Source organism: Crocodylus porosus, unplaced genomic scaffold (genome assembly GCF_001723895.1).
Source record: "Crocodylus porosus isolate Cpor-Errol unplaced genomic scaffold, CroPor_comp1, whole genome shotgun sequence".
NCBI classification, from domain to species: Eukaryota; Metazoa; Chordata; order Crocodylia; family Crocodylidae; genus Crocodylus; species Crocodylus porosus.
The window spans coordinates 713,512-733,202 of NW_017728950.1; the positions used below are offsets into that span (position 1 = coordinate 713,512).

At 40.9% G+C, this 19,691-nt stretch overlaps 1 protein-coding gene across 1 annotated transcript in view; it reads right to left on the reverse strand.

Annotated features, from left to right (window-relative positions):
• LOC109323730 (fructose-1,6-bisphosphatase isozyme 2) overlaps nucleotides 1-19,691 on the reverse strand; it is a 32,524-nt gene that overhangs the window by 9,352 nt on the left and 3,481 nt on the right. Inside the window, exons 2-5 of the mRNA XM_019555422.1 lie at nucleotides 16,380-16,542; nucleotides 15,059-15,151; nucleotides 5,537-5,677; nucleotides 4,252-4,389 (exon numbers count right to left, since the gene is read on the reverse strand). Of these exons, the coding sequence (XP_019410967.1) occupies nucleotides 4,252-4,389; nucleotides 5,537-5,677; nucleotides 15,059-15,151; nucleotides 16,380-16,542 (535 nt within the window). The remainder of the gene's footprint in view (nucleotides 1-4,251; nucleotides 4,390-5,536; nucleotides 5,678-15,058; nucleotides 15,152-16,379; nucleotides 16,543-19,691) is intronic.

Here is a 19,691-nt window from a genome sequence, read left to right on the forward strand (position 1 = left end):
TTGCCTTCCTCTGTAGCAGGAGGCATGGCCCTCTGCCTGGGATCTCTTGAGCATATATTAACAACCTGTGCAGCAGCAGGACCGTGGCTGCCGTGATCCCCCTGCTTTACTTGTGGTAGGATAGGGTGTTAGGACTTGTCTTGTGTCAGGGTTGACAGTGTAGTTTGCTGTTGTAGTAACACAACAGATTTATATAGGATGATTTGGATAGGGATGATCCTGCCTCAGGCAGGGGTTGGACTAGATGGCCTACTGAAGTCCCTTCCTGCCCGACTTGTCTATGATTCTGTGACTGATTCTGTGCACAAAAGGTAGGGTGGCACAGACATTTCTAACTGTTGAGCACTTGACTTTGTAACCTTAACAATATTCTTTCTATGTAGTTTGTATATGTGTCTGCATATGTATGGGAGGGTACGTATGTAATAAGACATTGAGGGCCACATTCTTTCAGCACATTTTGACTGAATTGTCCAATTTACCTGACTGCTATAATCATGTGGGGATAGGAAAGATATCGAGGAAGTTACTTTATTAGGGTTTGTTTCTTTGTCATCTGGATAAAAACCCTACTGTTACAAACATAGCCAGCTGCCTGACTGGTTTGAAGACAATATAAAATACCATCACACCAGTGCAGATATCACATGAAATATAAAAATCCAGCAAAGAAACTAAAGCAGTACTTCCACTTCCTTTTGGCAGCTGGATACATGCATGTGAACACAAAGTATTCCCTTTTAGTTATCAGAAGTTTTATTTCTGGTTTGATCTCTTTGTGATGCTTACAGTTCAGTCTTTTCACAGCTGCAACTTAACAGCTATTATGTTTCCTTTTCAAATAGGAGAACTAACAGATACTGCAAGACTTTTGGAATATTGCCCAAGCAAATCCAACAGGGCCATGAACATCAATGAAATATATGCTTGCCTCTGACTAGACTCTTAAATATCTAATTGCACAAGCATCTGATGAGCATTTAATGTCATCCCAGTGTGTGTCCTAATGAGAGACAGGGGGACTTCCAAGTGTTCTTGATGTAGTCTGAGGACTCTGAGTATACTTGAGCAGCTTGTCAGTTTTATCCTTTAATGATATTCTCATGCCTAAACGGAAAAGATTTACAATGTTTACAATGTGTAGTTTCTGTGAAGTTTTCCCACAATGTTATGGAAACTTTCTCTACTACCTCTTCACTTCTATTCATTTTTCTCGCAGCTGTGTTCTTTTACAGAGGGCCAATGGGTCTGTCTACACTACATCCTCCATGATCACAGGCATGTCCCACCTACCCATTCCTGCTCACATACATAAAACCAGAAAATGCAGTGATGAAGCTGCTCCCAGAGTGACCCACATGGTCATCTGCAAACACACTGGAGACATAGGTCTCTGGGGCCACTTCCAGAGCAGCTCCATCATCACATTTCTGAGCTCGGCATATGGGAATGAGAGAAGTTGGAAGGGCATGATGGCAAATATTCCTCCCTGAGAATGTCTTCTTTGGATTTGATCCTTAGGCTCTGATCTGATATTTTCAAGCAATCCTGTGGACATTTTGTGTGTGTGTGTGGTGGGGGGGGGGTTGGTGTTTCTAATGAACCAATTTGTGGCTTTATATTTCATTTGCTTCAACTTTGGACCACAAAAACATGCCATGGTCAGAATTTCGTTTCCTTTGCAAGTAATCCTGAGGACATTTTGTGGCTTTTGTCTGTTTAATGAATTGATTTGTACCTGAAAACAGTCTATAATTATTTGTGCATGCAAATATTCATGCTATTTTTCAGAATTAGTCTTTTATATCTTGCTTGCTTCAACTTCATGTTAATTCAACTTAAAAAAATGTTATGGTCAGATTTTTTTTTTCCCCTTTGCATTATTTTCAGGAATCTGTCTGGAGCCCCAAGACCTGAAGCAGGGAGGAAGGGAAATAATGTATCATAGTGGCTTGAGCCTTTCCGATGCAAAGACCCTCAACTGTGCTGGACTCCCCTTCATTTTGATATGGACAAAACACTCACAGATGACCACCTGAAACCGATCAGCAGCTACTTTTTTCCACAAGATCTTCCCCAAATGAGTAACTAGTGCATTAACACAGGATTATCTTCAAAGCTAGAAATAAAGACAAAACCCTCTTCTGCTTGTTACATACATTATCTCAGCACCACTTTCAGTGCCTAGCCCCCTACCCTCCACCCCTCCAAAGGCACACAGAGCCAGTTTTAAACAACATGTTTGTGCAAATGAGGTTTGAACAGTATGTCCTTACCTGCAGGATTTATTGAGTCATAGGACACAAGTGTGTTTACTAGTGACAGGTACTCTGCCCTGCCAGGTAGTCTCAGGGCAGTAGTAAAAGGTCACTGGATTCCATTGTGTGATGTTTTCTCTCACCCTTTGCAACGCAAGTGCATGCTTTGCGGGTTGCTTGCTGTTTTTATTCCAGTGGTCAGGTAGTTTAAAGAAAGGTAGATTCTGTTCTGATTCGATGGTCTGAAGGTTCATATATGAAGAAGAATGTGCACAATATCACATGAGTACACAATTCCTGTTTTACTTCTGGGAAATTAGAAGGCCATAGACTGTTTTCCACTTCCCTCAAAACTAGACTTGAGTTGCTTATTTCTTGTTTTCAAATGAAACCATATAAATGGCTGTGACATCATTTGTAGTTACAAGCTAGCACAATGAGAGAGAATGCCTGACTCAACTTTGAGAAAAAACTGTCCACATTTTTTGATGTTGCAAGATAAAATTTACAGCTTAAGAACATGTCACAAAAGTATGACCTACAGCGTTATGCCAAACTGTGATCTCAGCAGACTTAAAGCTAAACAGCGTGACTGTGCCAATACTTGGATTTTTGTTCTCCCAGGAAAACACAGGGTGGCACAGATACAAAGTAGGCTACTTCAGCTGTTAGTGAACCAGTCCCCCAGTACCATGTTTTGGGGAAGTTTATTAATGGACTTCCCATTTCTAAGATTAGATGTAAATTATATATTATTAGAAATGGTCAAGACTCCTAATTTGCTTGAGATATATATAGATAGATATCTTAAGGCATTTATTTGGCAAAAACAGGGTCAATTCCAGACCTGCAGAACTTGCCATGAGGAATTGCAGGAAGAGTTAGGGTCTCACCCAGACATAGAGGGATCTTGCCCTCTACCTGAAATGTTGCAATACAAACTCCTTATAGTAGTGGCGTTCAGCCTTTAACCTACAGGCTAAATCTGGCCCACAAGGTTCTCTATGGGTCCAGAAATTTGGCTGCACGGAAACTGTGGCAGCTGGAGCCCAGGGTCAGGACCATGGATTAGCCCCCTACCACTCTTCTGGACCATAGAGCTCAAAGTTTGACTTCTATTGTTATAGAGCAAATAGGGTTTTGGTCAACCTTGGGTGCATCTACATATTGCTGTTCAGCTACGTTGCTATGGTGCCATGCTGTAGTACTTCCTTTTGGAAGTATTAAAGCATGGTGCAGTATGGGTGGTTACTGCACCATGCGCATGGCACATGGTTAAATGTTGTTGCTACATCATCGTAGCAGAGCACTATACCCAGGGAGTGTACCACTATGGTGACATAGCTGGCAATCACGTGTAGACCCACATGATCACAATGTCACCATAGCACACCATATGGTGATATAGTGCATTGCTACATCACCATAATGCAACGTGTAGATGCACCCCTTGTTGCCCTTTGGGTTATTTTAAGTCCTACATAGTGCTGGGAGAAAGCAACCTGTTCTCTTTGGGAAACAACAGATTTGCAACCGTACCCAGCTTCTGTACCTGCCTGTGCTATGGAAGAAGTGTGGAGGTTTTTTGCACCCTATTATCCAGCACAGACCATGAGCAATACTGTAAATCCAAACCAGAAAAGAGAATTGTGCACATATCTAATACAGCTACTTATTCAAATATATTTGAAAAATAGATACACGTCCACATTTTTCATGCACATTCTCAGGAGCTGTGAAAAATCTGTCTCTGTCTGTACCATATCCTCCTTTGGACTGTTACGGAATAATGAGTTTATCTGCCTCAGCAAAGTTTTACTTATAAAACATTTCCATAGTACTGGAAGCTGAAGTATATTAGCCATGTAGCTAAATTGAATATAAAGTTGACAAGGAGTTTCACTCAGCAAATTTACCCTTTTTGAGCAATACTGTGGTCAAAGTGGTATTATTCATTGATCTCTGAGTTGGTTATAAAGCTACGATTTCTTACCTCAGGGAATTTCTTCTTTTGTAAATATTCTGTCATTGCAGGATCAAAATACTTGGCATAACCTTCATTGAGACTGTAGGTCTTCCCTTTCTTCTTGATTTTCACATCTTTATCCACTAAAATGAATTCACCAAGAGCCTACACAAGAATGGGATGGACCAGTTACTATCAGGCAGCAGATTTTGTCTACTGCCTGCCCGAGATGCCACACTAGAGGAAGATTTCAAAGATTTTAGGACAGCTTCATACCTTTAATCGGTATTCAGTTATATTAATCAAACATATCATGAGCACAAAAGGCTGTGTTAAGTACAGAAAAACCTGCCACATCCTTAATATGAACAAAAAGCAGCTCAGAAATAAGTGTTAATCAGATGGAGACTGATCCAGTATTGTCAATGCCAAAAGTTCAAAAAGTGTGATTCAATCCCTTCCCTCACTTTGTTGTTCTTTAAAAGAAGGATTATGTGGTGCCTTCTGAATTCTCAAGTTCCTACTGCTTGTCCCCATTGTGTGTGTGATAGTTAATGCTGCTCATTTCCCCAGATTTACTGGTCTGTGTTGCAGCAGCATTTTATTGGTCAACTAATAGTATGGAGTTTCCAGCTTCCTCCCAAATCCCAATGAATTCTGCCCCCATTCCACACATCAGTTCTGCCCCTTTAATGCTCACCCTCAACCCTCACCAATTCTGACTGAGTGATCTCCTCAGTAAACTATTTCTAGAGTTTATGTATATTTGGTGAATATTCTGTACTCACTGAAATCAAGGGAAAACTATTGGTTTCAATAGAGTCATGATTTCTTATAATGGTTAAATAAAGCCCTTTTATTGTTTGATAGAACTTATGCTGTATTTCCAAGCAAGCTATTTCCTTCTCAGGTTCCTCCAACAATACTGTCAAACCTACAGGATTTGACACTGTTTTTGGGCACAATTTTTCATTTGCCAACAATGGAGTGTACAGTTCGGAGCATGTAGAAATGCGCCTCTCCAACCTGAACATGTTGTTATCTAATTGGGTGTAAACCATATTACCACTTGCACGTACCCCAAACTAGACATGAAAGCAAGTGCCTCTTAAAAAGAAAAACAAGAAAGGCAGTTACTTAGAGGCAAAGGTAATGCTCATGAACAAGTTTTCTTAAATGTTTCCCAATGCAGGACAATGATATAGATGGAAGGTGAATGTATAGAGGCAAACCTTCAAATTCTGTGTCTGAATAAGTCAATCAGAGTATGTGAAACACTAAAAGGTAACAAGAATGCACATTTTATACGTACTGGATCTAGCATGAAGCAGTCTACTCCTTGCCCAGTAGAGAGAGCCACCAGTGTAGCACTGCCATACAAAGCATAGCCTGCTGCAACAATATTGCGTCCTGGCTGCAAGGCATCTGTTTCAGAGGGCTCATCTTCTGTTGCCTGAAGGAAGCATTATCACATAGAACATTGAAATCTCAATAGAAAATTGAACATTAACATAGACAATTGAAATCTTAATAGAAAAATAAAAATAAAACCAGCACTCCAATTTAAATGTGAAAGCAGACAAGTAATGTCTCATTAAGGCTCCCCTTTTCTATTGACCTAGGGCTTCAGAACAATCAAAACAGACTATCCCCAACTCATCCCATTCAAGTCTGATATAAGTGCTTGTGCACACTCCCAAGCAGGACTTTGGGAATTTCAGCTATTTGTGTCATGCAAGCTGTAAGATGCAGTCAATGAAACTGTTACCTTAATATGATATCTTTGTTATTAATTTACAGTTACCAGGAACCCTAAGACAAAACAAATGTAGCAATTTCTATCTTAGCAAAGTTTAATGTGTGCAATTGTGTCTAAAACCTGTATAATGAAAAACTGCTGGAGGACTACAATAAATCATGTAATAAGGATTCTATGCATTAAAGATGAGTATGCCCTAGGAAACACGGCACTGAAGCACTTTAGAGTATTACAAATATCACAGAGTGAAGTTTGTGCAAGTCCTTTGACAGATAAGTAACTTTACAGCAATCAATTTTCTGCCTTCCTAAGTATAAATTATTCTGAATTAAATATATATTTTAAAAATCCATGTTATATATTAGTTTCACATACAACTTAACCTCAAGGTCCCTAAACCACTGTTGCTTATGACAGTATGGTCCTTATCCAGCATTGGGCTCAGTTAGCAGTGACTACTCAAGATTTCCATTTAAAATCCAGAAACCAAAATCTGTTGAACCACAGAAAAGGACCGGCTCTGACAGAGACAATGTAGGCTTTTTCCAGCCAACCCTATCAGGTGCCCCAGGCCATGCCTGACTTACAGAGATCACCTCAAGGGATGAGAGAACAAGGGATGGAAACAAAAGTTTTGCCAGCATTGACACTCTGGGCAAGTCATTTAACCCATCTACAAAATGGAATAGATGGGTTATTGCAAGGATGGGCAAAGTCTGGCCTGTGGGCCAGATCTGGCCAGCCGTGGACTCTGTTTCCCAGCAGCTCCTGCCCACATGGCTGGGACTGGTCTCCATGGAGACCCCAGCCACAGCTGCCCTGTGATAAAGCAAAGCTAGGGTTGCCATGGAGACTGACCCCAGCCACACTGGCAGGACATGCAGCAGGGTAGGGGGCTGCTCTGGAGCTGATGGGATCTTGCAATATGGGCAGCTTGGTCCAGGGCCATGGCAGAGCTGCAATCTGCAGCCTGCACGCTCTGGGCAGAGGCATGCAGGCAGCAGATTGCAGCTCTGCCCAGGCTCAGGACCAGGCTGTCATTGCTGCAAGGAGCCAGGGCAGAGCCATGATCTGCTACTTGTGCACCCCTGTTTAACATCATTCTTAAAAGGCCTGTAAGCAGCATGACAACTACATTAATTAATGGGTGATGTTTAGATGTAAGTGAGAAAAGAAATATGCAGAAAGACCTGAAGACAGAACAGAAGATAACAACAGGTTATACGCAAGTGGATGTGTGGTTGGGGAATCATATTTGAGTTGCTTCTATCTCAAAGGGAGAAGTGTATTATTTTTATAATCATGTCAGTTGCTGTACTAACATAAAAAGTTAAATCCTGCTTCAAAGAGCTAACAACTTCAGCATAACACAAAAGAGAACAAATAGGTACCAGCAAAGGCTAAAGCCTTGCGCTCAACTTGAAGCCTGCTCAGTGCTGCCAGCCTGGATTCAGCTGTACCTGCTTGCCTTATTCTAATGGCAGCAGGGGAGATATAAGCTGAACTCCACTAGCCTCAGCTGAGCTTTAGTTGTATAATGTTCCATTAACCTCCAGCTTTTTCTGAGTTTGTGACTGCTTCCAAGCCTCATCTTCCTGCTTCTAGACTAGGCTGTGTGTAGAGCACTAACAACTGGGCTGTATGTATCATGGACTACAAGGTATTCTGGGAATTGTACTTTTCTAGAGCAGCAGTGGAGTTCTCTGTGGTTGGGTGAAGAATTGATCATATATTTTGGGAAGTGCAGATGAAGTGAGGGTTGGTGAGTAGGTGTCCCCTCCCCAGAGCATGTGTTGTGTTCACCTATCCCTTATTATGTTACTGCTCCTGACCACTGATGTGTGTTGGGTTTTTTGTTTTGTTGGAATCTCATCTTGACTTATTACACTACCTAGCTTGCCAAGCTTATTACCTGACCCTGACCAGGATAAACTGTTCACATCTGTTAGGGTAAATTTCCTTAACAGAGAGGTTAAGGATACGTCTGTGCTCTAGTCAGGTACATCAGTACAAGCTACAGCTATACCTTTGAACTAGCTTGGGTCAAGGTATCACTGTACCTTTTGAAAGCACAGAGCTCAGTGCCTACTAACCACCTAAGTAGTAAGCTGTATGTCTACACTTGCATTTTACTGTGTACTAAACTAACTTAATGCACAGTAAAGCATCACTGTCTACACATGTACTGCAATTAGTACAGCATAGATTAATTTACTCTGGCATAGGCTAGTCCTGTCAGACATGGGTACTATCCTATGCCACAATAAATTGCCATGCTTAAGCATACGTGTAGACAGTGACATTAGGATTAGTTTACTCTGGCTCAAAGTGAGTCAAAGTATATTCAGTCATATACCTAGACATGCCTAAGAAGTACTGTATCTGCCTCTAAGGAAGTAAGTTGCTGCTACAAAAAGCTCATGACTCCTTGAGTCAGTTAGTTTCCATGGGCTAGGTACAGATGTTATACTTCAATGTGCTTTAAGCGCACAGGAAGTGTTTTACAGCTATAACAGAACAAACAATCACGGTACATAAAGCACTTAAATGGTGCATCCCAGTCTAAGGTAATCTTGTACAAACCTAAAGCACTTTCTGTTGTGCTTTATCAAACATTTGTGCTGGATCCCGTCAAGAACTAACATAAGAGCGTGATTATTGCTATCCCAGGTAGCATTGCACAAGACTGTTCCAGCCTTGGGGAGAGCTTGTTTGCTCTGCCCAAGCTCCAGGCCAACCCTGGGTCTCTTTCCCAGCAGCCACACCAGCTAGGCTGCAGCACACCACTGCTTAGTCCAAGATACGTACCATCCTGCCTTACCTTTTGCCTGACCTGATGAAGAATACCTTGCATTCAAAAGCTTGTCTAACTTTAATCCACCCCTGAAATTTATCCAGTAAAAGACACTGCCCACAGAAATCCTGGCCTCTTGCACAATTCCTGGACCATCATGTACAACAACACTATCTAACTTTCTGTTAGGCAAACAAACTCCTGTTGATTACAATGGCATTCCATTATTTTCAGTAGGGGCTGAAATAAGGACTGCAGGACTTGATAGGGCTGTTCAGAAATTTACAGGAAAATCTGTCTTTTTGATGGACAGGGGTATTCAACTAAACCAAACCTAAAAAAGCAAAAAAAAAAAAAAAAAAAAAAAAGAAAAACAGACAAAATGGTGACTTTTGAAAAACAAACACCCCAAAATACAAAGGTTTTCTCTTTATAATATAAAATGATCAGGGACTGCCAGAATTCACTGCTGTGGTTCAGCATAGGAAGTTAAGTCATGGGGAGTTTATCCCAGAGAGGGGAAGAGGCACATGAACTTCAGTGCCCTGTATCAGGGCAGCATTTCCAAATGAAAATTTTCAGTTTTTAGCTGAATGATTTTGGCTGAAATCCTGCTGGGGATTGGATTAGAGTTCTTATTTTTTTTTCCCCTTTTTTTCCATGAGCAACAACTTGCGGAATGGCTTTGCACCAAATCCTGAAATACACCTGCCTCTAGGGTGACACGCAGTAACTGTTTAACATTGTGTAACACCAGTTATTTATAGAAGGAAGGAAAAGAAGGAAGATTTCATTGAACTAATGTATTTGTGGGAGGGTGTGCGGGTGGCTTATGGCTTTTTGGTAGGAGAGCTATAATAACTAGACATAGCAGCTTAAAGGATCTAAAGGAGCTGTGGCATTGTACATCCTGTAATTTAGTGCGAATGCACTTATCTGCATTCATACATTATGGATCCATAATAAAGAATTCACTTTACCACATTTGGTGTGTTATGCCTCATAATGGAACCAGGCTGAGCAGCTCCTTTGGAAAGGTCACAGTGTACATAGTGAATGCAAATTAACCAGAACACACATTTGAATATTCTACATCCTTTAATACTGAAAATATGCTCTTAAATCTCTCCTGCTCAATCTTTTTTTTTTCAGAACCAGCCATTGAAGAGGGGGTTTTTTATGCTCCCATACCTTAGCTTTTTTTCCCCTTCTGCTTTACACTTATGCCCCTATGGCATGCATATCTCAACATTAGAAGCATAAATTATAGACTGTAGAATAATTATTCATTAATGCAATTGTAGAATTAAATGTACTCTTATACTGCAAAGTGCAGTCAAATATCAGAACCTCCTTGCTTTTTGTCTTCTTTTTTTTTTTTTTTCTCTCCTTCCAAAATGGCCAGTTTAGCTTGTGTTTAATTTAAACACCAAAACACCTTTTTGAAAAAAATGTATATAGATCTTAGGCTTAAGACTTGCAGGTTTATTTATCTGAGATCATCATTACACACCCATCCCTACAAATTTTCCCCCCTGCTATCATGGGTCAAAACCTGAGCAATGGTAGGTTACAATGAAAAAGCAAAGCACCTTCTGTTTAAGAAAATTAGGTTCAGCTAGAATTCATCTCGTTTGTCACTTCCTCTTTGTTTCCATATTGTAAACGTTAATAAAACAACAAAAAGGTCCAATTTCAACTGCAACTTTGCAAAGAAAGGGAGGTGCCTCCACAGGGAAAATAAAAATTTTGGGTTTTGAGCCTCTGTAGAATAGGGCTATTTTACTAAAGTACCAATAAATTAAAGCAAAACATGGAAATCTGGTAAGAATGGCTAGGCATTTTTGCTCTTTCTAGTGCATAAGCTGAGCTTTCTTTCAACTGTATTTTGGATATGGTAGACGGGATGCTTAGTTAGCATAGGCTTTGAAATATCTTGACAACATCAAACCAAGTGTTCCAGCTCTCTCAAAGTCCTCTCAGCCCTTCATTGCCATGAAGCAAACTGCGTAAGTTCCATGAAGTCTCACTGAATAACGAGACTAAAAGCTGAGTTTTATAAATGAGCTACCAAAAGCCGTAGTTGGGTCATTGTCACAGCTGGGATTAGAGCTCAGAAACTTTCATCTCCCAGTCAGGGTCAGAAAACCCCTTTCCTAGTAAAGATAAGTAATTAATGCCCATTGCTCTTGTGCCTTCTCCTAGACCTCCATTACCAGGGGGGTGGGGAAACTATATTCCCTCCATACTTGCTGACTGAGAGCAAGTAAGAAGATGTGTCTAGAGATCTTGACAAAATTGTAAAAAAAAAAAATAATAATAATTAAATTCTTTTCTTTTTTTTTTTTTAATTTTTAACAGCTGTAGTGTGGGAACTGTGGGTTGTAGACTCCAGGTGGCTCAGCATGTGAAAGAAGAACAGAGATTAATCAGGATACTGTTTCAACAAAAAACATATTTTAAAGTTATGTTTAAAAAGCATGTTAGTACACCAGGCACCCAACATTTCACATATTGTAATGGCATCATTTATGATCTCTAAGCAAATGTGCTATTTAACCTGAACAGCATCTCAACATGAAGTGACTGCCAAGGCCTAGGAAATTAATTTTCTAGGTCCCTTCTCCTCCTCCCACTAACTTCAGGAAATTGGTCCCCTCCATCTGTCCATAACTTGCCTGCAGCTTTTTACTTTGTTTTTTTTTCCTTAATGTCCACCAAAATAACAAAATCTTTCAGAGCCTCATCCAGCAATGAAGATAAAAGAATGCAGACAAAACAGGGGTGAAAAATAGAACAGACATAAAATAACATTTGCTTCCCTACATTTCTGGCACTACGTGGTGCTGTGTAAGGCTATAAAACAGAAGTTTTGGCTAGGACTGTTTCTGTAATTCAAGATGGATCCTTCTAGTAGCAAGCAGGAACTTCTAATTTAATCTATTTCACTGGTTTCAGAAAGGACCTCTGCTGCTAATAGTCACCCTTCAAGGAATACTTTCTTCTTGATGGTAAATGGAATGCTCGAGGTTCTTTTGACTAGTGATATTGGCAGGACAACCTGATTTACTGTTGTTTGTTCCTCATCCTATTGCCTTTAGATCACTATATATTGAGGAAGAGGTCTGATAAAGTTAGTCTGCTTGTCTGGTTTAAACCATTCAGAGGCTCTGTGTTGACATTTGTTTCTACCAGAAGAAATTTCTTCCAGTAGAAAAATAACCTGGACATTCCTCCAGTCCCATGGCTGGAGAGTTTCACAAGGAAGCTCTCCAGCCAGAGGGCATTAATGGGCTTCTTCCTGCCCTTAGGCAAGCCCATTAATTGACAGCCTGCCTTCTCCCCTGCCTGGGAAGGGAATGGGTTGAAAAGCAACAGCTGCCACAGAGAGTCAAGAAGGGTTCCATCCTGCTAGTCAGCTGATTGGCAGGAGTGGGGTATTCTGTCATAGTGAGGGATGACTTAGAAGAGCTGGAGTGGGGCAGAGGGGGAAGAAGGGAACACTCAGCCACTGTAGCAAGGCTCTGGGGACTTTGCTGCATGGGCACAGGAGCTTGCTTTATCCCACGCTGTTCCAGCCTGACCTACAGCAGAGCAGGGTAAGGCAGGGACATTTTGACATGGCAGCAAGGTTTCTGAGCCTTAGTGCTGCAGTTCAGGAGCCTTCCTCTGTTCTGGGTCGAGCCAAGGCGAAGCTGGTAAGGCTGGGAGCCAGGCTGGGGAAAAGCCCCCACACACCAGGATGCTGGCCCCTCTGGCTTTTAAATTGTCACCCTGACAACAGATCAGCAGGGAATGTATGATGAAGCCAATGCAGTCATACTTTTTTTGTTTATTTTGACGCAATTAATGGATTTGAAGAAGGACCTTTAGTAAAATTACTATAAAATCCTTTAATCTGAGCGGGCTACACATGAGTTAAAATATCTGGTTGAATTAACACCTCGCAGGAAATGATGACTTAAGTGAAATGCTTTGCATGCATAAGTTGTTGTTCTTATAGCTGTGAGTACAGCATGGTTTTTGTCTTTCGAATAGGATTCCATATATTGATTATGTAATTAAAATAACTGCACATGATCTTAAAGGTGTTATCTCTTTCATTTTAGATGCATCTAGGCTTCTGAGAGAGTAGCATAACTTGTTATGTAGAGTAGTGTGACCTTTCTGAAAAACTGATGTGCAGCCTGTAATTCTAAAATGAGAGGCCAGAATGTGCATTTGTCCCTTTTCTTAAAACAACAAAACTTAAGGATTGAAAAATATATAAATTTAGGAAATACATTGAAAATATCTGTAATGGTCTTAGCTGGGGGGAGAAGGATGTGGACTTATCTCTGGTTATGCATCGTGAAGAAAACATCTAGTGTAGACATGTCAGTTTACATACATGGTACTAAACCTTTTGGAGCTACGGGCTGGATGAGTAGCACAGGGTTGGTGCATAGAGTCAGTTTGTGGGTGCAAACCCATGTGCCTGGAGCTGGTTGCATGCCAGTCCAAACCCACATACCTGGATCTGGCTGCATGCTGGTCTGAGCCTGCATTGGTGCACTGTAGTGCACAGGGCTACATCACAGTCAGTGAGGCTCCACACAGGTCCTGAAATCTGGCAGCAGGGAATGACAATTAATGCTGCCACTGCTCCCTTGCCACCAAATTTCTGGACCTGTGGGATGGATGACATGATTCCATAAGTCACATCTGGCCCATAGGCCAGAGTCTGAACATCCCTGGTTTACATCCTGCTAACTTGTGCAAAGCTTACAGGCTGTTTTGTCTTACTGGAGTTAGCTCATGAAAGTTGAGGGCTTGTCTTTCTTCCTAGCAAAGACGAGGCCAAAGAAGTTATTGCTAAATGTTGTAAGGCAGTGCTGCCACGATAACAATAGAATTGCTCTTGAATTTATTTCCTGTTTTATATGCATCACAGTGACTGAGCAGTAATTGTAACATTGCCTGCTTGACCTGGTTTTAAAAAAAAATGGCTTAGCTTAAAAATAATGAGATCATATTGAGTTCTGATTTGCTTTCAGGGTTATGAGCCTTTAGCTTTCACACTTGTAAGGTGTTTTTTTTCTGTAAACATGAGATCTGAAAACATGTTTTTTAGAAAATGAAAGCTGAGGATCTAGAGCAGTGATGCTCAGCCTGCAGGCTGGATCAAGCCCCTGACACAGGGAATCAGAAGAAACACCTTGGCTCTGTCCATCCCCTTTCCTGTAGTAGGCTGTGCTGCTGCTCCCCCCTGAAGCCCACCCAGCTCTCTTCCTCTCCTCTCCTCTCCTCTCCTCTCCTCTATGGCAGGTGCTCTTTCCCAGCTTCCCTCTTTCTCTCCCCTTCTCTGACGCTGGCAGTCACCTCCTTCTCCCCTTCCTGCTCCCCTGCCTTAGGGAAAAGGTGGTCCTTGGTGCAATCTTACTTGCCACTCTAAAACGCTGAACTCTACTGCTCTAGAGCAGGAATCATAACATCAGAGAAAAGTAGGGCTGGAAGGGACCTCTGCAGATTACAGTCCAACTCCAACCCCTTCAAGAGATCCAAGCACTGGATCTAGCCCGTGGATTCAGAGGTGGGAAGACCCTGGCTGCAGGCACTTTCCCTATACCACTGTGGGGACAAATAGCAGTGGTACCTGAGCCCTAGTGCTCTCCTGTCTCTGACCTGACATAGGTCATTCTGGTCTACAGCCAGAAAAGATTGCCTGCCTCTAGTAATCATGTGACCAAGAACCAGAAAACACTAAGCCATGTGAGACTGACTATAACGTTGTGAAAGCTGGGATCACTCTAACCCCTGGCAAACTTGTGGCTGAATGCTCACCACTCCCTGCAGCTATGCAAAGGCAAACACTGCAGAGTTGCAGGTGATGGATGGGAACCAAAACTCCTGGTATAAACACACCTGCCAATTAGGAAGCTCTGACTGCAGACTGACACAGCTGTTTTGGTTACCCCTAGCCTAGGTCTTTCCCCAGCTCAGCAGCAGCAGTGGCTAATGTGGAATGTGATTGATGTAGCTCACCACTTATCTTCTAATCCTTTTTATTATTCCTGTGTGCAAAGGCCCAATAGTTCATGTAGTCAGTTCAGTTATGTGCATCTTTCTAAGAATTCAGTGCATTATTTCAAATAGTTTTGCTGCATGTCTTTTTAAAACTCTGGTTATACCAGAGACATTAGTGCTAAGGGCCTGGAAATGAAAGTGAAGCAAGCCAATATACCAGAAATGTTTTGTGCTCACAGAGTGAATCATACTGGGTGTGTTGTTCATCCCCCTACCTTCTTGTAGATGGCAAATATTGTTCCTATGGGTGCCAAGCAGTCTATGTTGGAAGAGCCATCTAGTGGATCAAAGCACACCACATATTTACCCTAAAAGAGAAATAACAGCGTCATTGAAAAGATATACTGACTTTGTACAATCTTTTCCCTTTGCCTGGCAAACACCATCTTTTTCCTACTACACATGAATAACCAAACACTCTTGACAAATCCAGCCAGAGAAGAATGTGCTCAAGTTTATGCTGTTTGGTTGATGAGCACCATTGGTGTATGCAGCACTTCTCAGAATACAAGAACACAGGCCACCACAGCTTGCAGTTTACAGCTTTGCAAACTTCTGAGTAGTTTAGTTTGGGTACATCTATCTTTATTAAATAAGTTATGTTTAGATGCTAGTGGATGCGTCTACCCATGCACTTTAATGCACAGTAGCTTATTTTACTGCATATTAAAGCATCATATAAAAAACCTGCTCTTTAGCTAAAGTCCAGTAAATTAGGCTACTGCAAATTAAGCATCGGTAAAAAAAAAAAAAAAAAAAAGTGTGCACTTTCACTACTGTACATTAGGACACCCTAATGCACATTTATGTAGTACTGCACCTTAGAGTTACTAAATGTAATGAGCATTAGGAAAAGTACATTAATGAACGCGTAAACATGCCCACTGTGAACAAAATGAATGGATTATGAGATGGTTTGGGAACAGGGTTGGATAGTTTTGGTATGAAGTAGTCCAAACTTTCACCAATGTGAAGTACTGTGAATTAAGATCTTTTTAGGCCTTCAGACTGGATTGCTAGAAAAGATAAAATATAATATGGGTTCCATTCAAGTGGTAACTAACTCTGTTAGGTAGCCATGTTTTCCTGAAAACATTTAATTTAGAGTCTGATTTTTTTACCTCATTTGCTAACAAATAATAGACCCTTACTTCTTCAGTTTTTGTGCCTAAATATGTATGCAAAAATATACTACAAATGTTTAGGAAAGGATATGAGCATAGCAGTATTATATTCTGATTAGGATTTTGCTCAACAAGATCATAAATAATTATTCCCACCATTTGCCTTGTTTTAATTAAAAGCTTCCTTTGCAAAGATTTTCTTTATTTTTTTGAGAATGGATCTTCCACTATAATGAATCGTTTAACAAATAGAACAATAATGCAGTTTTCTTCTTTCCCCTGGGAACTTCTGCCTTGTTCTTTCTTAGAGGTGAGACCCCCGTCCCCCTTCCTTTTCAGTATTCTGAACAATAGTGCCATCTACTGCCAAATTAAAAAACAGGCCCTTCACAACACAGATCTATGTACAGACCCTCTTCTCTTTCGGAGTGATAATAGCATCTTTATCCTCTTCAGTGACCAAGACACAGGTGGCATAGGAGGACTGTAGCATGTTAATAACCAAAGAATTGGACAACACATCCAGCTTTTTCACTTCATCACCAGTCACGTTCACGCTTCCCGCTATCCCAAACCTGAAGAAATGGGAAGGTGAAAACACAAAGAAAATTTGATGCAAAAAGAAAGGACTATATTTGACAGGAATGTCAGTTTTATTCGCATTAAATTTTACTAATGTTATATAAAGGTTTAGAACATGGCTTTCTGCTGTCAGTCTCCCTCACATCCACAGTTTGGGTTTCAAGTTTTTAAAATAGCTTGGTAGATTTTCTTTGCTACTGGTAAGTGAAAATGTCTGTAAGGGAAGGGAAGGTGGTATTGCTGGTTCTTAGCTCTCCTTTCATACTAGTTCATACATCATGGCTAGGGACAGAAATTACACATAACCTGGTATAAATGATTGGAAACTGGTTCAAATCTGTAATGCAACAAAAGTTCAGTGCATGTTAATCGCTTTCAAAATGACCAACACCAGTTTAAGATAAACCTGGATGGATGTAGTATCAGACTTACCTGATTTAGGTTAAGTCAGTTTATTGAACTTCTGTCCTACATCCCCTGCAGATTCGAATCGACTCGCGGTCCCCCAGCATCCCAGAATGCTTTGTACCTCCCCCACCCCGACAGGGTTGGCAGGCTAGCTTTGGTCCACAGTGTCTGCTCCAGCCAAGAGGAGAGGCATGCTCTAGGCCACTGCAGGCATGTGGCTGTATTTCTGGATTGAAAGTGAATGTCTATTCATTTGCTTATCGGTTCACTCTACACAGCTTAGATTAACCTGCAAAGATTGAATCGATTCAGCCTTGGGCTTTTTGACTGTCTGTACATAGCCCATAAGGTATGATAACTAGGTCCCAATGAATCTCACTGAAATGGCAAATAGGCATCTCCCTTGGCATTGTAGGGCTGGTGGAATGGCCCTCTTCTGTTTTCCCAAATCCCATAAGGCTCCTGTTAAAGAACTTGATGAAGCATGTGGCCAAAGAATAAAGGAAGCTTGTCTGAGAAAGGAAAGTGAATGACTAGAGCACTGCTATTCTCTGCTACTGGAGCTACTGATCGGGAGGCATTCACCATGACCACAATTAGAATTGTCCCTAACTTTTTAACTTTTATTTCAGGGGCTGGAAAGATCCCTGAGTAGGCCCAAAATTCAGGAGCTATGAAGATATCTTTGAGCATCCCCCACTCAGATCCCCCTTACATCCAACATCAATCAATCAATCTATCCATCTCTCTGTCTATTTCATATTATATAGCAAGATGGTAATGACATTTTAGATAAGACATCCATTATAAATCCCTATTTTCAGAAATTGAATTATAAATGATTATTTCTGAAGTGAAACTGTGAACCCAGGAAGTATGTTTTTGTCCTAATTTGGTCTATTTTTGAGATGGAAAGAAATACATTACAAAGCTGCACTCATCATATAGTTGTTATTTTATTACTCGCCTATAATGCAAATAGATTTTTTATTAGGGGAAAAGTGTTAGGCAATTAGTTCCAAATGTAGACTACCTTATTTAAAAAATGTAAATTCTCCCATTTCAACTTCTGTTTTACAAGCAGTTCTTTCAGATCAAGACTGATGCAGATTTTTCTAAATAAAGGCAAGGCTGCCCAAGGCTTACAAAGTGTCTAGTTTTTTGGGGGTTCCTCCATGTTTGGATATCCAGCCTGAGATACCTTAAATGATCTGATTTTTATACAGTGCTGTGCTATCACTTTCTGAAAATCAGGCTCCCTTCTGGTGTCTCATTCAAAAATAGAATCACTATGCAAAAATCACTACCGTCTTTTTATTTACTTACTTAAATCTTGGCAACATGCTTTTATCTTTTGTTTCTCTGGGAGTCTCACTGTCGCCAATGGTCCTTAAGTTTATGCAAGACTGAAGGATGCTATTGTAATTTTCCACAGAAAGATAAATGGTTGCAATGCTTTGTTCACCCAAAACTGTTCAAAATCAGTGGGACGTGGAAGGAATGCAGCATCAAGCCCAACTTATTTATTTAACCATTATTAATTTGCTGTCTAAGAGGCCTGACCTGGTTCGCATCACTGGACTCACTAGTTTAACTAAATGCACCACATACTTTGTCGCTTGTTTAAAAAAAAAAAAAAAAAAAGAGCATGTAGAACTAGATGTAAGTAAATCATATTTCAATAAGTTGCTGTTTTACAGAAGGGTAATAACCTCTGTGAAAAACATAAGTAGGTTCAATATAAAGGTTTATACTGTACCCTACCTTCAGGGCATGTATGGCAATGTGCAGACAGCGACACTGCTACAGCACCATGCTTTAGTACTTCCTTTTAGAAGGACTATGGATGGTGCAGTACAGGCGGTTACCGCACCATGCATGTGGCACAGTTAGATTTTGCCACTCCATCACCACAACGGCACACTATAACCAGGGAACGCACTGTTACAACAATGTAGCTAGCAATCATGTGTAGACCTGTGATCACTATATCACTGTAGCACACTATATGGCGACATAGCATGTTGCCACATTGCTGTAGGGCGATCTGTAGATACATCCTCAATGTTTTAAAGTGATTCCCAAAGGCAGTTAAAGAAATCAGTTTGGTAGCATGCCTAATATTATAATGTGCAGCTCAGGTTCATTCAATGCATGCTATTTACCACCAGATGGCTCCTTCTGGAAGATTGTCAAATGCGCTTCACAGGAAACCACTGCTCTTCATAGGAAAACTTGTATCTAGCAGACTTTTCCCTTCTTGCTATTAGGAAATTTGCACAAAAACCAGAGTTTTGTTCATTAACTACTCTCTCCTCCACTGCTTATTCTTTAACCAGAATACCACTGGTGACAGGCCAGTCATTGCTGTGGAAATAAGATACGGTTTGAAGGAGCATCTTACCCAAGCCCTTAGTACAGAATTGTGTACGTGTATTTCCATGCAGGAAGGGGCTGGATGGGGGCTACAGCTAGTGCACTTTATTCAGCATAGAGATGCAGCCATCTCTGACAAACTGGTTTTAGTAGTCTAAGGACAAAAAGTAATTCAACCAAATCCATCTTTCCTTTCCTTCCTTTTTTTCCAAGCCACTAGGCCTGGTGCAGTCACCTCCCCTGCTCAGAAGTCCAGCACTTTTTCCTTATGGTGCTGTGCTGGTGCCCTCAAGGAGTACCCTAAAGCAGGGCTTGTCAACCGGAGGTACGTGTACCCTCAGGGGTACTTGAGAAGGCC